Source organism: Melospiza georgiana, chromosome 17 (genome assembly GCF_028018845.1).
Source record: "Melospiza georgiana isolate bMelGeo1 chromosome 17, bMelGeo1.pri, whole genome shotgun sequence".
In the NCBI taxonomy this organism is placed as follows: domain Eukaryota; kingdom Metazoa; phylum Chordata; class Aves; order Passeriformes; family Passerellidae; genus Melospiza; species Melospiza georgiana.
In genome coordinates this window covers 5271174-5289774 of record NC_080446.1, presented here as the reverse complement: position 1 = coordinate 5289774, position 18601 = coordinate 5271174, and the positions used below count along the sequence as shown (strand labels likewise).

At 45.6% G+C, this 18601-nt stretch overlaps 1 protein-coding gene across 1 annotated transcript in view; it reads right to left on the bottom strand.

Annotated features, from left to right (window-relative positions):
• The window catches only part of COL9A3 (collagen type IX alpha 3 chain), a 36088-nt gene extending 18036 nt beyond the window's left edge, over window positions 1–18052 (bottom strand). The window contains exons 1-14 of the mRNA XM_058036228.1: window positions 17987–18052; window positions 16809–16886; window positions 12166–12201; window positions 11464–11535; window positions 11158–11211; window positions 7404–7439; window positions 6802–6825; window positions 5778–5831; window positions 5550–5603; window positions 4442–4483; window positions 2906–2962; window positions 1360–1413; window positions 786–839; window positions 464–517 (exon numbers count right to left, since the gene is read on the bottom strand). Of these exons, the coding sequence (XP_057892211.1) occupies window positions 464–517; window positions 786–839; window positions 1360–1413; window positions 2906–2962; window positions 4442–4483; window positions 5550–5603; window positions 5778–5831; window positions 6802–6825; window positions 7404–7439; window positions 11158–11211; window positions 11464–11535; window positions 12166–12201; window positions 16809–16886; window positions 17987–18052 (735 nt within the window). The remainder of the gene's footprint in view (window positions 1–463; window positions 518–785; window positions 840–1359; window positions 1414–2905; window positions 2963–4441; window positions 4484–5549; window positions 5604–5777; window positions 5832–6801; window positions 6826–7403; window positions 7440–11157; window positions 11212–11463; window positions 11536–12165; window positions 12202–16808; window positions 16887–17986) is intronic.
• Between the last annotated feature and the right edge of the window lie 549 nt (window positions 18053–18601).

Genomic DNA, 18601 nt, shown 5'->3' with positions numbered 1-18601 from the left:
CTCTGGGCTGCTGCTCAAGGGACTGTGACAGGAATCCAAAGCCTCAATGAGCTGGAGATTGACCCTGTTCTCACTGAGGAGCCTTTTTGTGTCCTGAAAACCTTTGTCCATCAGTGATTCTTTGGCTTTTTCTTATAAAGAGACAGACAGAAAGTGAAATGTTCATTAAATGTTTCTCTTTTGTTTTGTGGGGTTTTTTTCCCCAAGATTCTATAGCACTGTCAGTGCTGCCTTTTGATTGGAATGATTCAGTCTGGCTGGGGCTGACCCTGCCAGTCCCTTGGGTGTGTGAATTCCTGACTTTGGAGGTTGTTCTGATGGAGGAGCTTCAGGGAACTGCCCACACTTTGTACCTTTGCGAGTTTCCCAGTGGGATTCAGTAAGGACAAGTGCCACTGGCACCTCTCAAAACACAAACTGGTGGTGGAGAGGAAAAGGAAAAAAAATCAGTTTTTTTCCTTACTCTGTCGCCAGCTGGACCCATTGGACCAGGGAGGCCTCTCAGTCCTCTTGGGCCCTAATTAAGGAAACAAATCAGTTCAGACTTAATCAGTGTTTGTGTAACCAAGGTGAGTCCACATGACAAGGCCATGGGAGGGGAGAAGGAGAAGGAGGGGGAGAAGGGGAAGGGGAAGGAGAAGGAGAAGGAGAAGGAGAAGGAGAAGGAGAAGGAGAAGGAGAAGGAGAAGGAGAAGGAGAAGGAGAAGGAGAAGGAGAAGGAGAAGGAGAAGGAGAAGGAGAAGGAGAAGGAGAAGGAGAAGGAGAAGGAGAAGGAGAAGGGTTACCTGCAGACCAACACCGCCGGGAATCCCTGGAGGGCCGGGAGGGCCAGGGTTACCCTGGGACAGAAAAATCAATCAGACAGGAGGAGGGACAGCAGCAAACACAGCCAGGGACAGCCCCATCTTATTCCTCCTTGAGCTCCCTCTCTCTCCCTCCCAGATTTCTCTTCAGAATGTTTTTCTACGTTACAGACAATTTCTATGTGCACAAGCATTCAGATCAATCAGGAATTCATCCAAGTGATTAAAGCAGGAATTTATCCAAGCGATTATCAGTCAGGAATTCATCCAAGTGATTAAAGCAGGGCTTTTCCTGAGCTGAGATCCCTGCATGGCAAAGAATAGCTGTTAATTCAGACTGATTTTAACATGATGATCCTTGGAAAGATGAATTTTCCTGGGGAGTCAGCACATGGTCCTAGAGGGAGAGCAGTGGAACCCAATGCACTTCAGCCAAAGTAACTGCTCCTTGTTCAGAAACAGCCTCATTCCTCCTTGCCTCCTTGAAAAAACCCCTTATTTCTTTTTCAAGGTGTTATTAAAGAGAAAAATCCTCCCCTGTTACTTTTAAGTTTACCTTTTCTCCTTGTTTTCCTACTTCACCAGGCTCCCCTTTGTGACCAGTGTGTCCCTAGAAATAAGAGTTATGATTATTCACATCCCAATGGAGTCTTGTTTCAAAATTAGGTTTGGTGACACAGCTGTGAAACCTGAACCCCACCTCCCAAATGACTTTGAGGGAAAGCAGTCTGTAGGTGTGCTGTGAACGGATATCCCTCCTGGGGGAGGCTGTCAGGCACCAGAATTGATGCAGATCCTGAAAATGCCCAGGTTTGGTTTTCCAGAGTGACTTGCACCAAGCTCATGGCCTGGATGCAACTCTCAAACCCAGGGACCAGAACTCAGCTCCCATCACCCCAGAAATGGGGATGAGTCACTCCATTCTGCATTTTTAACCTCCCTTTTTACATCATCTTTAACGTCTGCATCATCAAGCTTTCAAAGAAATCCACGTCCCACTGAGATCTCTCTCATCAGCTCTGACTCACTTTGAGTCCTGGCTCTGTTCTGGGGCTGTGGAGAGACCCAGGCTCGTTCCAGCCGTGGCAGATGTTATTCCTCACCACAACCAAGGTCCTGGGCACCATTTGCATCATAATTGGAGAGTTGCACTGGGTTTTCCATTGCATGAGCTATGAATTTTGAGCAGCTATCCCCAAACCTTTTGTATTTGTAATGACATTTATGACTCAGTGCAGAGCCCAGGCAGGCAGGGAAGGTGGGAAAGGTCACTCAGGAGGAACTGAGAGCATTTCCCAGGAGTTCTCAACTCACTGCCAACTCCTAAATCCTGCTAAAAGAACTCGAATCACTTTTTACTTTGTCTCACTGCTGGAGTCCATAACTGCAAAGACATAGAAGGGACAGAGAGGAGATGTTTAACTCCTGAGAGCTAAAAATTTACATACCAGAGGCCAACTAAATAATTCTCTTTAAAATATTTAAACATAAATCTGCCCACTGCTACACTGGCTATAAAAACAACAATTAAATTGTATTATATTAATTATGTAAGTTACATTTTGCAGTTTAGGAGCTGATGAGGTTTTTCCAGCTCTCAGCACTTGGTTCTTGAGGCAGCTCTGAATTTCTGCTCCTGTTTGTTCCTGTCCATCAGCTTTGCCCCAGTGGCCTTGCAGGGGTTTTTAATCCGTGTCGAGGGTTAAATGTCATTTGGAGGAATAAATGCAAAAGCATGGCTGCTTTGGGAGCTGTGGAGCCTATATGTAGAGACTGTATATCTATATATATCTATATATATCTATATATATCTATATATATCTATATATATCTATATATATCTATATATATATCTATATCTATACACATTACTTAATATAAATTTAAATTAAATATTATTATAAAATTATTTTACATTATATATTATTTATTTATTATTATAAATATTCCTAATATTAAATATGATGAATATTTATTACTGTTATACATTTAATTAGATATAATTAAACTTAAATTATATATTAATATAAAATTAATATACAGTTTAATAGTGATGTTTATTTTGGGAGACAGATCTGGAATTGCAGGTGATGTTTCCTTACCTTGAAGCCTGGCATTCCAGGGGGGCCTGGGGGACCTGGTGGGCACAGAGCTGGGCACTGCAGGGAACAGAAACACTTTGGTTTAACAGGCACACAGCACACCCAGGGAGGCTGGCTTCATCCAGGAGGTGAAAAATTGATTGTGGATTTTGGTTCTAAATTCACTTAATCCAATGGAGTCACAGCACCATGGACTGACCAACATTCCCCTGTGGAACAGGGTCCTAGAGGTCCACACAAAATAATGATTTATGAATGGCCTACTCCACTCTGAACATGGAGCCTTTCTGAAGGCTGACAGTGTCCACAGCCCAAAATGCTGAAGAACCCAATGAAGCTGGATCAGTTTCTTTAAATCATTAGGATCATATCAAATCCTCTGCATTAACTGACCCCTATTGATTTCCTGTAGCCAACTCCTTAAATGAAACAAGGACAGGCATCAGAGTTAATTGAAGGGCACCAATAAAAACCCAATGCCTATAAGCTGATATCTGCAGATGTCCAGGGGTGGATGAGCCCCTGGTGGGAACTCCAGCTTGACTGGAAATTTAATGAGGGAAAGGCCAAAGTCTTGAAATTTTACAAATAGCTCTCAATTTGTTTTGTTGGTTTGTTTTTCGTTTTGTTTGGTTTTTTTTTTTTTTCTTTTAATACAACTCCAGGCAGCACTTCTGTAGCAAAAATTTGATTTTCTAGTATGATTTTCTAGTATATTCCACAGGGTAACTTAAATTAAACATGCAGAAATAGCACCATTTCCTATTAACTGCCATGTGATGTGCCATCAGGCAGTCTAAACTGACTCGGAGCTTTTTTTGGGACATGCCAATTAGGAAACCAGAGAAGCTGTCACAACAACAGCTGTGGAATCTGCAAATGTCACTTCCATCATTCCTGGACCCAACACTCCTTTGGTTCCCCCACGAGAAAGGGATCAGGGCTTTCTGCTGAGGAAGGAAACCTAAACAAAGCCCAAACCTGTCCATGGAACCAGGGCCACCATCCCTGGGAACAAACAGGGCTGCACACTCTGCCTTTCTTTTGCAGAGCAGGGTTGGAAGCATGGAAAGCTGCTGTCTGTTACCAAATGCTGGACTTGTTTAGCACATGGAGGATGCATGCAAGATGTGCATTTTGGGAAACAAAAATCGAGGAGAAAATCAAAGACTGGTTTGGGTTGGAAGGGACCTTAAAACTCATCCCATTCCACCCCTGCCATGGGCAGGGACACCTTCCACTGTCCCAAAGTGCTCCAAGCCTGTCCAGCCTGGGCTGGGACACTTCCAGGGATGGGGCAGCCACAGCTTCAATGGGAAATCTGTTCCAGTGCACATCTGCCTCCTTGAATAAACATTTCAGTCCAGGAAACATACACCCCACACTTGTGCATCCTGATAAGGTGGTTTAAACCCACTCCTGCAAGTCTAAACAGTGCATGTTAAATGGTCTGACACTCCCCCAGCTGTGCCTACCAAAAGTCACATCAGGGATTAAACCAAAACATATTTCCATGCTATATAAAGTAAAACCTACCTGAAGGTCTCCACCGCCGTCAGGAAGGGCACCTGGGAGACCCTGCAATTCAGGGAATGGTGGCTTTTAAACACAAGGCAAACACCAGGAGGAAACACAATTTCTAGGACAATTTTTGCAGACCCAGCTCAGCTGCATCAGCACAAGGCACACACAGACCCAAAGTGCTGCCCTGAACCTGGAGAGTTCTGAGCTGCACCAGCCCCAAAAGCAGACACAGCAGGGCTGAAACCATCCCTGGAGATGCCAGGGAAGATTCCTGGGCCTTAGGTGGTGAAGGCAGCAATTAGAGAAGAGCAGCTGTGCCTGGCTTCATCCTGACTCTGGGAAAGACCCCCCAGTCCCACTGTTCAACGCTGCAGAGAGGCACAGCAAACCCAAAGCAGGGACTGTCACAGAGATCTTTTATGAAAAGACTTTTCCTTAGGATTTTTCCTCCTGAGAAGCTGAGAGGCCTCAGGAACAAAATGTAGACATTGATTATCTGCTGTTGTGGAATGCAACAGGTGCATCTGTGATTGGTCTCATGTGGTTGTTTCTAATTAATGGCCAATCACAGTCAGCTGGCTTGGACAGAGAGGCTGAGCCACAAACCTTTGTTATCATTCTTTGCTATTCTATTCTTAGCTAGCCTTCTGATGAAATGCTTTCTTCTATTCCTTTAGTATAATTTTAATATAATATATATCATAAAATAATAAATCAAGCCTTCTGAAACATGCAGTCAGATCCTCATCTCTTCCCTCAACCTGAAACCCCTGTGAACACGGTCACACAGGGACCTGACTGAGAGTCCCCCCTTGCTGGCCCTGCAAGCACAGATCCTGATCCAAGCAAGCACAAAAACCTTGCTGGAGAGAACAGCAAGCCCTCCGCATGCCCTGTGTGCCATAAAGGTGGGGTTCATTGGGTGCCTCCTCACACAGAGCACAAATAACAAACAGGAGATCACCATCAAACACCCAGAGAAGAAAAGCCCTCTCCTCAGGACATGGTGTTTGCTGAGTGCTCATGGCAGGGGCAACAAATGAAAAGTGCAGCAAGAAGAAAATTCCAGGCTCCCCCTCCCCAAGAATTTTCTCACATTTATTTGCAAGTCTCAACTTACAGGAGGCCCGGGTGGTCCAGGAGGCCCTGGGAATCCTGGCAGACCAAAAGGTCCCTAAAAGGAGAGGAAAACAGTAAGAATTCCCTTTCAATGTAAATGCAAGGGGATGTGGGGGGTGGCTAGCAAAATATCACTTCAGAGAGAGGTAAGAGACAAAAATTAAACACTCGTTCTTCTGCGGTGGTGGCACATTCAGTAAATGAGGTTTAAATGGTGGGAGACACTCACAGAAGGGCCCCGAAATCCGTGTCCCCCTGGGAGCCCACTGGGTCCTGGAGGCCCCTGTTGGACAGAGAGAAGAGCTTTAATATCTGTGCTGACCCTGGCACCCCAAACCTGGGGTACCCAGCAGCTGGGATGCCTTGAGAGGCTGCCTGGAACAGGGGCTGGACAGAGTTAAAGGAACAAAATTGGCATTTATTAAAAGGCCTTCAAAGAATGCACCTTGGGCAGTGCAAGAGCCTGGCAGGGCTACACGCAAGATGGATCCTGGGTCACAAATTCTCAGACTTTTATAAGTTTTGATCCATTTCCATATTGGGGTAAATGTCCAGTCCCAGCTCCAGGTGATGCAGTCCCACCCTCCCAGTTTGCTCCCTTCAATTCGCTGTTGTTTTCGCATTTTCTGGGGCTGGAGCTGCAGTGGTGTCCTTGGTTCTGGGGCTGGAAAAGGATTGTTTTGTCTGCCTACACTGAGAGGGGAACTTGCTAACACTTCATATGAAATTCAGAGCTCCATACTAATGCAGTACAGAATCAGGAAAACACGAAAGCTCAAACTGAAGGCATCACTTGGGCTGTCCCCATTTTCCATTCCCCCCAAGGAGCTCCACCTGCGCCTCACCAGCAGCTTCCCAATGCACATCTTGCTTTTTACTCCAAAAACTCCCCTGGAATTCACTGCCAGTCTGCATCCCTCAGGCACAGGGCAGCTCCCAGGGGCCCACCAAACCAAAGCTGCCCCAGGGCTGGTCACTCCCACTGCTTGCAAGGCTGCTGAGCCTTGAGTTTGCACCAATCCAGCTTCCCCAGGGTGGGGACAGGATAAAAACCCCACAGGGTCAATGATCTGCAGGACTCCTGGCACAGCAGAAGGACCTGAGCCCTGGGGTGGGTTTGGAACACTCAGGGTATCCAATCAAATCCAATAAAATTAAGGTGTATAATTTATAATCTTAATTTATAATTTTTAGTTCTTTAATTATTAATATTAATTTATATTTTTTTTGAAAAAAAAAATCTTATTACTTACTGGAGGTCCTGGTAGTCCTTTGCCCTGAAAACAACATTTGAAACAGTGAAAGATCACTCAGAAAATGGGCACACAGGAAAAATGCTGCTAATTTTTTTTTTTTGTTTTAAGTTTCCTTATCACTCCCTTGCCCCATTATAATGATTATAATTTGCAATCAGAGCAGAGTTTTGATGAATCCTTTTGCTGCCTCTAATAATTTGTATTCCCTTTCCATCTCTGTTACCTATGAAACATCTGTGAGAAGAGAGATGTGTGGTGGCACAAGGGTGGGACATGGAGAGGAAGAAAATACTCCAGTTTATATATTTCTCCTTTTTCTCTTCCTTTTAATTTTGATTAGACATTAGATAATGTCTAATAATTGTGATAGCATTTGAAATGTCAGTCTGTATCCCAAGCTGGTTTGCTTTTAGAGAACCTCAGAGAATAAAAGCAGGTCTGCGCTACCTGAACAGGTCACACACACACATTTAAACATTCCAAACAATATATTCACTCATTCAGGCTTTGATCCTTTTGCTTGGGGTGCAAAGCTTCCCATCCTCTCTTGGCACAATATTGACATTTTCAGCACATGAGCTGCTCTGGGAGGCACTTACAGCAGGTCCAGGTGGCCCAGCAGGTCCCAGTGCACCCTGTGGGAATAAAGCAGGATAAAAATCAGCAGGGATAAAAGAGGAACCTCCACATGGGGAGTCACCAAGGCCTGCTCTCCTTGACATCAATCTTTGCTGGGAAACTCCAGCAGTGTCTTGAAGAGGCAGGACAGAAGGACAAAAATATATGGATAATTACTCTGGAAGTCCCAGCTGGCCTCAGATGAATATCTAAAATATACTCCATGAATATCTAAACGTTCATAACTTGAATTCTATCTACTTGAAATATTCTCATTCATAATACATTCACATTGTAGATCCAATTACTAAGCTTCTTAAAACTATTAACAGAATTTGGATTTGTTCTAGCAAATTTTATTAATCCATTTATTTTCCTTTCAAGCAAAGCCAAAGATTTGGCAGCTTCTGCTTCTTCCCTTGCTTCCTTGGCAATTCCCCCATCTCCTTTTCCCAGTTTGCATTCCCACTCTTAGGCTTGGCTGGGGCTTAGACTGGAATTAAGTCACTCTTGAAGCTGAGAAGCTCCTGCTTGACTGAAGATAAGGACACAGAGAGATCTGTCATATTTGCATTGAAAAGGTCAGAACGAGGAAGACTTCATTTACTTCCTCATTTTGGGACCCCTCCCCATGAAAGGGAGCACCGACCCATTTCAAGGAACAAACTACAGATGCTTAATAGCTTTTGAACTGATTACCATACGAAGTGGGGAATGGGATGTACCAAAGTCGTGAATATGCATTTGTATTTTGGGTATTCAATACCTGTATGGACAAAAGGACTCTGTAATCACCTGTAAATCAATACTTGTACCGATAAAAGGACTCTGTAATCACCTGTAAATTGCAGTGTGTATTTGGGAGCTATCCCACAATAAACATCCACTTTCTAACTTTAAACTGCTAGAGAGTTTTTGTCTGTCACAGTTGGATATCGGTATTAGATCAATATCCATAGTTTTTAATAAATCAGGCCAAAGGAGGTTAGAAATGCTTTCCCTTGTTAAGCTTAAGGAGAAAGACACAGAGGACCCAAGGCCTTGTTAAGAGTGGTCTTGTGAGCAGAGGACAGTAATCCAATAAAATCAGCTGTGCTGTGAATGGCAGCTCATTCATTTCTCCTGCTGCAGGTCACTCTGCTCTGCCCCAGTCACTTTTATCTGCAGGATAAAAATCCTCACAACTGCTGTGGCTGTAAGGGACCAGCTGGGATCTCCTCCTGCAAGGAAAACATTGCATTTCTGGCACCCCCTCACTTGCACCCTCATTCTGAAAGCAGCTGCATCCCCCCTTTCTGCTTTATACAACAGGCCAGAAAGATGGCAGAGCACCCAAAATGCCAAACTTCGGCCCTTTGCTCCCTAATTCTGATTCCTTGGAGGGTGTAAGGTGCAGAATGCAGCAGTGAACATTCCTGGTAAGGTAAGAAATTGTGAAATCCCTGAACGAGCTGATGCTACTGCCTTAAGGCAAAGGAGAGACTCTAATTTACATCTCAATTTTAATAACATTGTGTGACTCGACTCGTTCTCCTGGTAACAATGTTCTTTCTGTTTTGATTAGAAAACACTATCATCGTAATTTTTCATTTTGTAGCAATTTACTCTGTGAATAGACAGTTATGGAGCATAGAAAACACTTGATTATTATGACATTCATAAATAGAAGTGAGTAATTATGTTTTCTTTATTGCTTTCATTGGAAAGCAACAAACTTCAAAATGGCCTTTGAGAACTTTGCAATGAAGGACACCAGTACCTAACATGGAGGTCAGGACCCAGGTAAGAATAAAGGGGTTTTAAAATGGAAAAAAACAAGTAGACTTGATCTAATCAGTCTTTAAGCAGAAACAGGAGAAAAGCTAATGGGTGCTGAGAGCAGCAGGAAATATTTAAGATAAAAAACTTTCTGGAAATATTTGGCAATAAATCATTACTGAAAAGTGGCTTCTGTGAGCCCACTTCCCTATGCTAAACAGCTTTGCTCTCAGACACTCCAGTTGAAAAATTTAAGCTTATTTTGAAGAAATCAGTGTTAAGCATGAATTCAAACCCACAGCAATAAGTAAACAGCTTATTTCAGTGAGTCCTGCAAGACTGAGATATGTTCTACAAGACAGGGAGGAAAAAAAGCAAGTTGGGCTAACAATGCTCCATTTGGAATGCCAAAGCTTTCAGAGGCCCTCCCTTTCCCCAGGTTTTTATCAGACCAATTAAAGCAATTTCCCAGATGGACCAGTGACCTTGAAAAGCTCCCATAACTGAGGAGGGGTCCCAGCTCTGCCCCATGCTGCCAGACTGAGTTACACGGAATGGGAGAGCCCAGCAAACCCGAGCTCTGCCTGTCTGGGGCAGCCAGAGAGGAATTCCTGTGCCCAAAACCCCTCTGCTCAATCACCCTGCAAGGCAGGAGCTGTGTGCCAAGGTGGGCACTGCCACCCAGCCCCAAACAGGGCTCAGAACTGCTCACAGCCTCCCACGGTGCTCCTGAGCTTCCCTCCTTTAAAAATCAGGGATCTGTTCCCAGATGCTGCTGGGCTGCTGCCACAGAATGTCTGAGAGTGGCCAGGATCTCTGGGGAGAAAGATGGGCACAAGGGGCAGAACAGGAGTGGGGTTTGTGGTGGTGGTGGTGATGGACACAGGCTGGGAGCTGTGACCAGGACATTTGGGTTCTGCCACTGAGCTTGGCCAGTGGCCACACAGACTTTGCCTGTCACACGGCAAAGGAAGAGGAGCATATCACAAATACATGGTTGTACTGCTCATCTCCTACAATAACTCACAGATTTTTTATATTTCAGTAAGTCCTTGGGCCAACAAGTGGATTATTGGGATATACTAAACAGGTGACAGAATCTGTACAGTACATGGTTGTACTGCTCATCCCCTTAAATAACTCACAGATTTTTTAGATTTCAGTAAGTCCTTGTGCCCACAAGTGGATTATTGGGATATACTGAACAGGGGACAGAAATCCAGCCCATCACTGCAGCCCTGAGTCCAAGAGGCCAACAAGCCAGCTGTGGACACAAGCCCCATATTGCCATCTGGGAGACAGGAGAAGAGCCATGCTGGATCACAATCTGTGCTGGGAGGCTCATTAATGATTATTCCTTAATGTCACAGGGAGGCCTGAGAGGGGAGATGACTGTGGGTGATCTGAAGGACATCTGTATCATCTCTGGCTGCTGTTCCTCTGTCCCTGTGGTGCCTCTCAGCAGAGCTAGAATATGCAGAAAGCAGAAAAAATCCTTATTTCTTGCTAGGCTGGCTGGGGAACACTATGGCAACTAATAATGCAACCATATGGACAGTTCCAGAAATAATAAAAGGCAAAAGTTCAAACAATTAATACCCAGTGGCATTAATTATAAACAACACAGATCTGCCAACTCAGACTGCCAAAACAGGCTAAAATAACTTCATTTTGATAAACTTCACAACTGAGACTGTTGACTGCTTCAAGAAACTTTTTGGATACTTGAAATATCCCCAGTACAGCCACCACTGAGGCAACCCAAGCAGGTTCAAAGCCACGTGAAAGAAATGTGGATTTCATGCCCTGCCTAATGAAAACCCACCTGGAGCTGCATTTCAAGGATCCAAATATTCTGCAAGGGTTTACATCAGAATCAGCACTTGAATATCACCAATCTACTGCAGAATGTGAAAATCATCCCCACACTCAGTGACAATGAGCATTTAATTGATTTAGGATCTATGAGGTACTCACACGGTCTCCTGGAGGCCCATTTGGGCCAGGTGGGCCATCAGTTCCTGTTAAACCCTGTAAAAAAACCCAAAATATCAACAGAGTTCCATCTTGTCAGTAACACATCTCAAAATTGTTCTCATATTCCTTAATTCAGCCCAGAGTCGCTTCTCCTTCAATTTCTCCTGACATGTAGGACACAGATGTGGGTCCAAGAATCCCATTCCTTCTCCAGTAGGCACAGAGAAGTTGATGAGACATATCAGGAAAACTCTCCTGCCTGGGTGAAGGGTTTAAAAAGCCTGAGAGAAGATGACAAATACTCACATCCACTCCAGGAAGGCCAGGCAATCCAGCTTCACCTGCAGCTCCAGGCTTCCCTGGTGCCCCTTTTGGCCCCTACATGAGGTAAACAGTCAATTATTATCACAAAAGTCAATTATAAGTCAATTATTATAACAAAACAACAGGAGAAACACGGCAAGGATGCAAGGATGGAAGCTCATTTGTTGATGTGTTAATCCTACACCATGCAACATGGGAGAATCCCATGAACAGAGGTGAATCTTGCTGTGAATCCATATCCAAATCCTAAATTTCAGTGCTTTGGCTCATTCCCACGTGCTCACAAGGTGTTCTTAGCAGGGAAGGGATGCAGTCAGTGGCCAGAGCAAAGGGCTCTCTCCGATACAGGTTTGGGCACCCCTGTCAGGCTGAGGGGCTGCAGCAGACTCAGAGCAGTGCCAAAAATGACCAAAAATGTCATGTGCCTTGGTGCCATGACACCTGTCCCCATTCAGGTGATGCACAGGCTTTATCTCATTATTATTATTTATCTCATTCATTAATTTAACTTTCATTCTGTTTCTCCGATAGCAACCAAGCAGGAGAATGTGTTTGTCCCCTGAGCATCTCCACCCCTGGGAATTCTGTGGCAGGTGAAGAGGAAAGCAAGGCTGGAAGTGCCAGCTCGTGTCCTGTGTCCTTTTGAAAGGAGGGAGAAGTCAACATCAAGCAGGAAATACTTACTGGTGGGCCTGGCAAACCAGGAGGGCCTGGCTCTCCCTAGGGGAAAGAGGAAAAAGCATTAGTGCTGAAGCTTTGCTGACTTTTTCCAACAAGGATGTTCCCAACTGCACTCAAACCTCTCCTCGTGCCCCCTCCAGGATTTACCTGGTTCAGTCTCATGAGCTGATGCTCTAAACCTGCTGCCCCCCAAGCAGGATGAGCCTGGATAGCCTTTTCTAACACCTGCAGTGGCAGATTTGGGGAAATCCACATCCCCAGCCCCCGGAGAGAACCACTGCTCCTGAACTTTCAACTCCTTCCAGACATGGTTAGAATTTATTTCCCCTTGGGAATGGCTGCAAATGGGGCAGGGAGGAATCTGGATGGGTGTCACAGCTTCCAAACATCTTCCTGGTGACACAGGGACCAACTCAGCTTTCCAGGGCACAGTATGGAGCTGTGGCACTGCCAGGAGATGGGGATTACACCACAAAGTGAAGAATGAACAACTGTCTACAATGATTTCCTTCATATGACTAAACTTGGACAGGGAAAGCAAACAAGCACAGCCCCCAACTGATTTCCACCTAATCCAATTGCACAATCTGCATTAAACACAATTTTCATACAATATTTCAAAAGCACTCTAATTTTTCCTCTACTGTAATAAAAAGAAGCTTTTAAGAACAGCATTAAAGGTGTTTGTGAGACAACATTTTGTGAGTCTTTAATCACTTCTTCCAGCTCAACCAGTTGTAACGACATTCAGATGTCACCCTGATTTTTTAAGATTTTCTAAGCCTTCTGATGTTGACATTCGTGTAACAAACTTTCTCGCACACTTTCTGTAAATAACTCATTATTTTGCATTCTTTTATGGAGCAGGAGAAATTTGATAGACTGTCAGTTTGGTGTCATTGGAGAGGTGGCACTGTCACCCTCCAATCCACTGTCACTTTTGGAAAACTATAAATGTTGGAGTCAGAAAATAAACTTCCCTTTTCTTCACCTTGAGAGCAGCGGTGTGCGCTTGTGTTCTTTCATGTCCTATACTGACATTCATATGTGTGTGAGAGTGGACTCCAGAAAAAAATTTGTATTTTATTGTTAGGCCCCAAAAGAGGCAAACATTTGTGAAGAGCAGGAGCTTGACTGGAGCTTGGTTTCCAACTCATCCCACAGAAAATCACTTTGTGTCCCTGTCCAGAGGGTACCTGCCTTCCTGGCTTTAGGGTAAATGCACTGAATATTGTGAGAGCTGTTGTGGGTGAGCAGAGGGGAAGGGGCAGCCCTGGGAGGAGAAAATCTCTGTGGAAGAAGGATGGTTATTAACAGAGCAAGGCTGGAAATAAAACACCATCCCTCCCACCATGGGGCAGGAGGTGAATGCAGAGCTGTGGGATTTACAGCAGGTTTCTATATTTACTGGGAGGGCTGGGGGCAAATCCTTCCAGCCTGGAGCTGCTCAGGATTTATGTCCTGCACCCCTGACTGACCAGAGGGGCCCTGAACAGAGGCATCTTTATGCTCTGACTGGCTGAAGCAACTCCTTCAGTGTCCTTTGCCCACAGCTTTTCCATAAATAGTTTTATCATAGCAGGCTGGGGAAAGTTCCTTGCCCAGGAAATGAAAGGAGCAGTTCTTTGGGAATGAAAAGGCAGCTGGAAAGGGCTGCAGGGGTGGTTTGCTCCTTCCTCAAGCACCTGGGACTGCCAGCCCCTTGCATTTCTCCTTTCCTCTGTGGTGGGAATCTGCACAGGGAGGTCACAGCATGAATAAAAAAATGCTGAGGACCATCTTAAACCTTGATCCTGTGGTGGTGGAACCCTGCAGGACCCTGCAGGAGCCCCAGAACTTCAGAGAGCTGAATCCAAAGCCTAATCAGGGCATGCACCCCCAATGCCAGGTCACTGGGAATTAGAGCAAGGGCTGTCAGCAAAAGGAAATGCTCCCCTGGTGCCATGGGGAAGTTTTCTCTTTCTCAGCAAGTCAAGGCAGGAGACAGAAAACAGAGGGGGGAAAAAAAAAGCTTGATTTTTGAAAAGTGACAATTGCTTATTAGCAATTTAGGGAATTACATCTCCAGAAATAATTCACAGGAACTTGTCACTAATTCTTTCCATCAAAACATGCTGTTTCTAGTCTTGGGAGAGAGATTTTGCTTGTTACTGGGTATGAAACGAGAAGCTTGTTAAAGGCTTTAATTATAAAATATTTCAGAGGGACTTAATGTTGCAGCTCCCCATGAAAGGCAGGGATGAAAGCTGGACCTTTGAGAAATTGTGCTGGTGGAGTTCATCCAAGGAGATCTGAATAATTCAGCTGCATGCTCTGCACCTCTCAGTGCTCACAGCTGATGGTAGGACACTGCTGAGCACCCAGCTCAGAGATACCCAGAGCACTTCCACAGCACTTTCATCCAAGGTCACCTGTCACACTGACCTGGCTGGAGTGGCTTACAGAGTTCAGGAATACAGTGCAGAAAAATTTCAATTGCAATTTAAGAAAAAAATCTCAGCAACAAAAGAAAAATAGTTTCACTCTGCAGTGGCATAATGACACTGCCACTCAGGATCCACATGACCCTTCCCATGCAGCACTAGGAAAATGTGGAATTTTATTTACCATCATTTTTTGGAGTGTACTGACACAAAGAGGGCAGCTCAGAAGGAGGCTGTGTGACTGCTCAACACCAGGCACAGCCCAGCATCTCCTCCTGTGCAACCCCTGAAAGGATTCCATGTCCTGCTGTCCATCCTGGAGCCTTCCTGGGCAGCCAGATCACCTCACCTGCACAGGGACCTGACATCCTCTATCCATGCAAGGGATGGGCTTCAAGTTCAAATTAGAGATTATTTCTGTGCAGCCAAAACCCCAGGCTGAAGCTGGGACTGCAGGGCTTTGCACCTGAAACACTTCACCCAGCCTTTTGATTAATTAGGGCTAAGTTCTTCTCATTAATTAGATGTTGTTATTTGATTCTGTCCCACAGGGAGCCTTCCAAAGCTTTTAGCTGTGGATAAAAGGTAAAGGTCCACAAGACTGACACCTCCCTGGGCTCCTGCTTCCAAGAGCAATGAGAACCATGCTGGTGCTGCTCCAGAGTTAAATATCCTGTAGAAAGCAGGAACTGAACAGCTATGGGGTTTCTTTTCCATTTCCTCTCTGCAGAAGTTGAAACTCAAAGTCTGAAGGGTTTCATCCTTCCCAAACTCTTCTTTTTGCTTCCACAGTGGATCACAGCCAGCCTTTCCCAAAGCGTGCTGGCCACAGCAATGCCCTGCTGAAAACTGGAACCAGTTCCCTCTGTCCTCTTCTGGAGTGTCCCCTGAAGCCTTTTGTGACACCACAAAAAGCGCCACCAAAACCATCGCCACCAAAAAACAGTGCCACCAACACAAACCAAAAAAACAGCCCCACCAAAAAAACAGCCCCACCAAAAACCAGCCCCACCAAAAAACCAGCCCCACCAAAAAACAGCCCCACCAAAAAGCGCGCCACTAAAAACTGGCGCCACCAAAAAATGGTGCCACCAAAACCAGTTGGAAGCTGCCGAGGTGCCAGCTCTGAACGTCTCTCTCGGAACCACAAAACCAGAGGGAGATTCCCAGGAACACAGACTCCTTTAGCCAAAAGGACACTCAGAGGAGCAGCTGGAAATCAATGAGGTTCTCTCTTCAGCCCAGCCTGGCTCAGGAGCTGCAGGGAAAGCTCCCCACTGCAGGCACAAACACTCCTTGTTCACCATGTACCAGGGAGTGCATACATTTATTTTTTTTTTACCTCCTTATTCAAAAGAAAATGACCTGCATGGAATGAATAGATTTTTTCAAGGTTGCTTAAGGGCCCAATTCCAATAAATGCACTTCAGATGAGCTTTAAAAACCCCTGCACTATTCCATAGGCAGCTCACAGAGACAAGAGCTGCTCAAACTGGAAATCGAAGCAGGAACCCAGATTTTGCATTTGATGTGGTCTTGCTGAAGGTCCATCTGATGCTCATTTTATCCACTGCCAACTACAGGACACAATTCAGTCCTTATCCAACAGATGCACAGAAGCAATATTTTTAATTTCTATGGAAACACGAATTAAAAGTAACAGAACAAGATTTTCTCCTCCATTAAGTCCTGGGTTATGTAGTCTTCTCCCTCTGCAGGAGGTGTAAAGAGCTGCCTGATGAAACAAGGGCTCTTCATTTTATTTGCCTTTTGGGCCACTACAAACTCAGGTCTGGCAACACAAGAGTCAGATCCTGACACATCCTGTGCCAAAGTGAGGGAAAACCATGATGACAATATTGAAATAAAACTAAAAAGAGAAAAGCAGTGTCCAGTGCTGCATATTTGAGTCTCTTGTAGCCTCTCTAGAGATGGAGATGCTCTGAAGCATCACATAAATCTGTCTTTGAACTGCTGAACGTGCCCTGACCCCACACACATCATACCTCTGCACAAAAAGAGAAATATTCCACTTTGCAAGCAGGGTCACAAACCCCTGATCCTGCAGAGAACCTGCTCAGCACCCCACGGGCTGTTCAGCCTCCTACAGAACAGGACAGGATTTCCCAGGTCCTTCCCCCAGGGATGCCCAGAGGATCTGCAGAGCAGGAGCAGCTTCTCTGCCCAGCCCTGGCCCAGCCAGCCCTGCCCTGCCCCACTCACATCAATGCCGTCCTTGCCAGATGGTCCAGGGGGTCCTGCAGGTCCAGGGGGGCCTTGGGGCCCAATTCTTGGAAGGGACTGGGGAAAAGTGAGAGACAAGAGCTTGTTTTTCCATCAGAAGGAACACACGGGCTAGATCAGAAATCATTGGCAAAAATCCTACAGCTTAACCCTGAATCTGCACCCCCTGCCAGCCTGGGTGGGCTCCAGAGCAGTGCAAGGCTCTTTGGAAAACCCTTTTGACTGAGCACATCCCCAGCTCCTTTTACTCTACTGGGAGTGCAAACTGGTCACTGGGGAGCAAAGAGGTTTTGTTGGATAGGAAATTGTTCTGACTACAGGCACGTTTTGGGTTGGGCAGAGGAGGAAATGCAAAGCCCAAGTGCTTGGTAGAAATAATGAATTTATAGCCCCAGTTTGATGGGTGATGGCAAAGGCAGGCAGACACCAATGAAGACTGGAGAAGAAAGTCTCCTTTCTGAGCAGGGTGCCCCCTGAAAATCTGGGCTTTTGGAAAGGTCTGAGGTGGGGGAAGGAGAGAAAGGTCCAATAAATGACTTCTGTATGGAGAGGGCTCCAGAGAGCAGCTTACTGCAGCTTCAGGGAACAAAGGTTTCATTGTAGAAGTAGCTCTGCTCACAGCAGAGTTCTGAATTCCCAAGCCAGGCTGTGAAAATTCCTCACTAACAATGAAAATCTCACTGAGGAGTCACTTCCCCAGACAATAATATTAACACCAGACAGGGAAGTTTAATGCAGCTTCATGTCTCAAGTGAGCAAGGGTTAAACAGGCTCTAAGTGTAAAATTTGAAAATTGATTGAGGGAATGAGTAAGAAACTCTGATTCAGATAAAGACCCAGATCAGATCAGTTTCGCTGGAGATCTGTTACTTCATTGTAAAAGCAAATTGTTTCTCTTAACACATCTTCCCTTTCCAAGGCTTCCCCTCTCATAATTGCAGTCCTGGATGGGAAAACACCACTTCTATAGAAACAGAAAGCAGCAGGTCTTACACCTACCCACACAGGTACAAACCCAGGTGTAATAAATCTCATTTGTAATAAACTTCAGACTAATACCTGCCTATTGCCACGTTTCACCCCACAGGTACAACACACACTCAATTTTACCCTTACGGGTTTCCCCCTGAGCACGAGACACAAATGAGGTTTCTCACCTGAGCTGATGCTGTGGCCAAGAGCTGACACAGGGACAGGAGCCCGAGAGCAGCGATTCCAGCCATGGTGCCCAGGCTCTGCCTCTCTCCCTTTCCTCCAGGCTGCCAAACCCTTTCTCCTCCAGGGTCCAGCAGATCCCTCCTCCTCCTCGGGGCTCTCAGCTTACAGAGCAGGGACTCCTCGCCTCCAGATAAACCTGTGGCTCCAGCCGGAGCAGGGAGAGGGGCTGAGCTTGGAGGAGAGGAGGTGGGAGAAGGAGGGGGAGCAGCAGAGCAGCTCATTCCTGCCCCAGCCTCCTGCTCCAGGAGCCTCTGGAAGGGCTGGGCCGGGAGCAGGGACACAGAAGCACAGCTGGGATGCTCCAGCTGCAAACACAAAGCTGCTCCTTAGCTCTCACCCAGGATATTTCCCAAAGCCCATCACCATCCCTGTGCTGGACAGGTAAAAAGGAACACAGGGGGAGTTTTTCAGTGAATTTTCCATTTTTCACCTAACTCCAGCAGGGACATTAAGAAACCTGTGACAGTGCACGATACCACAGAGAAATGCACTCACTGCTTAGTGAGGTGCTTTGTTAGCTCTGAGGTTGTTCACATCTGGTTTCAGGGTTCTTT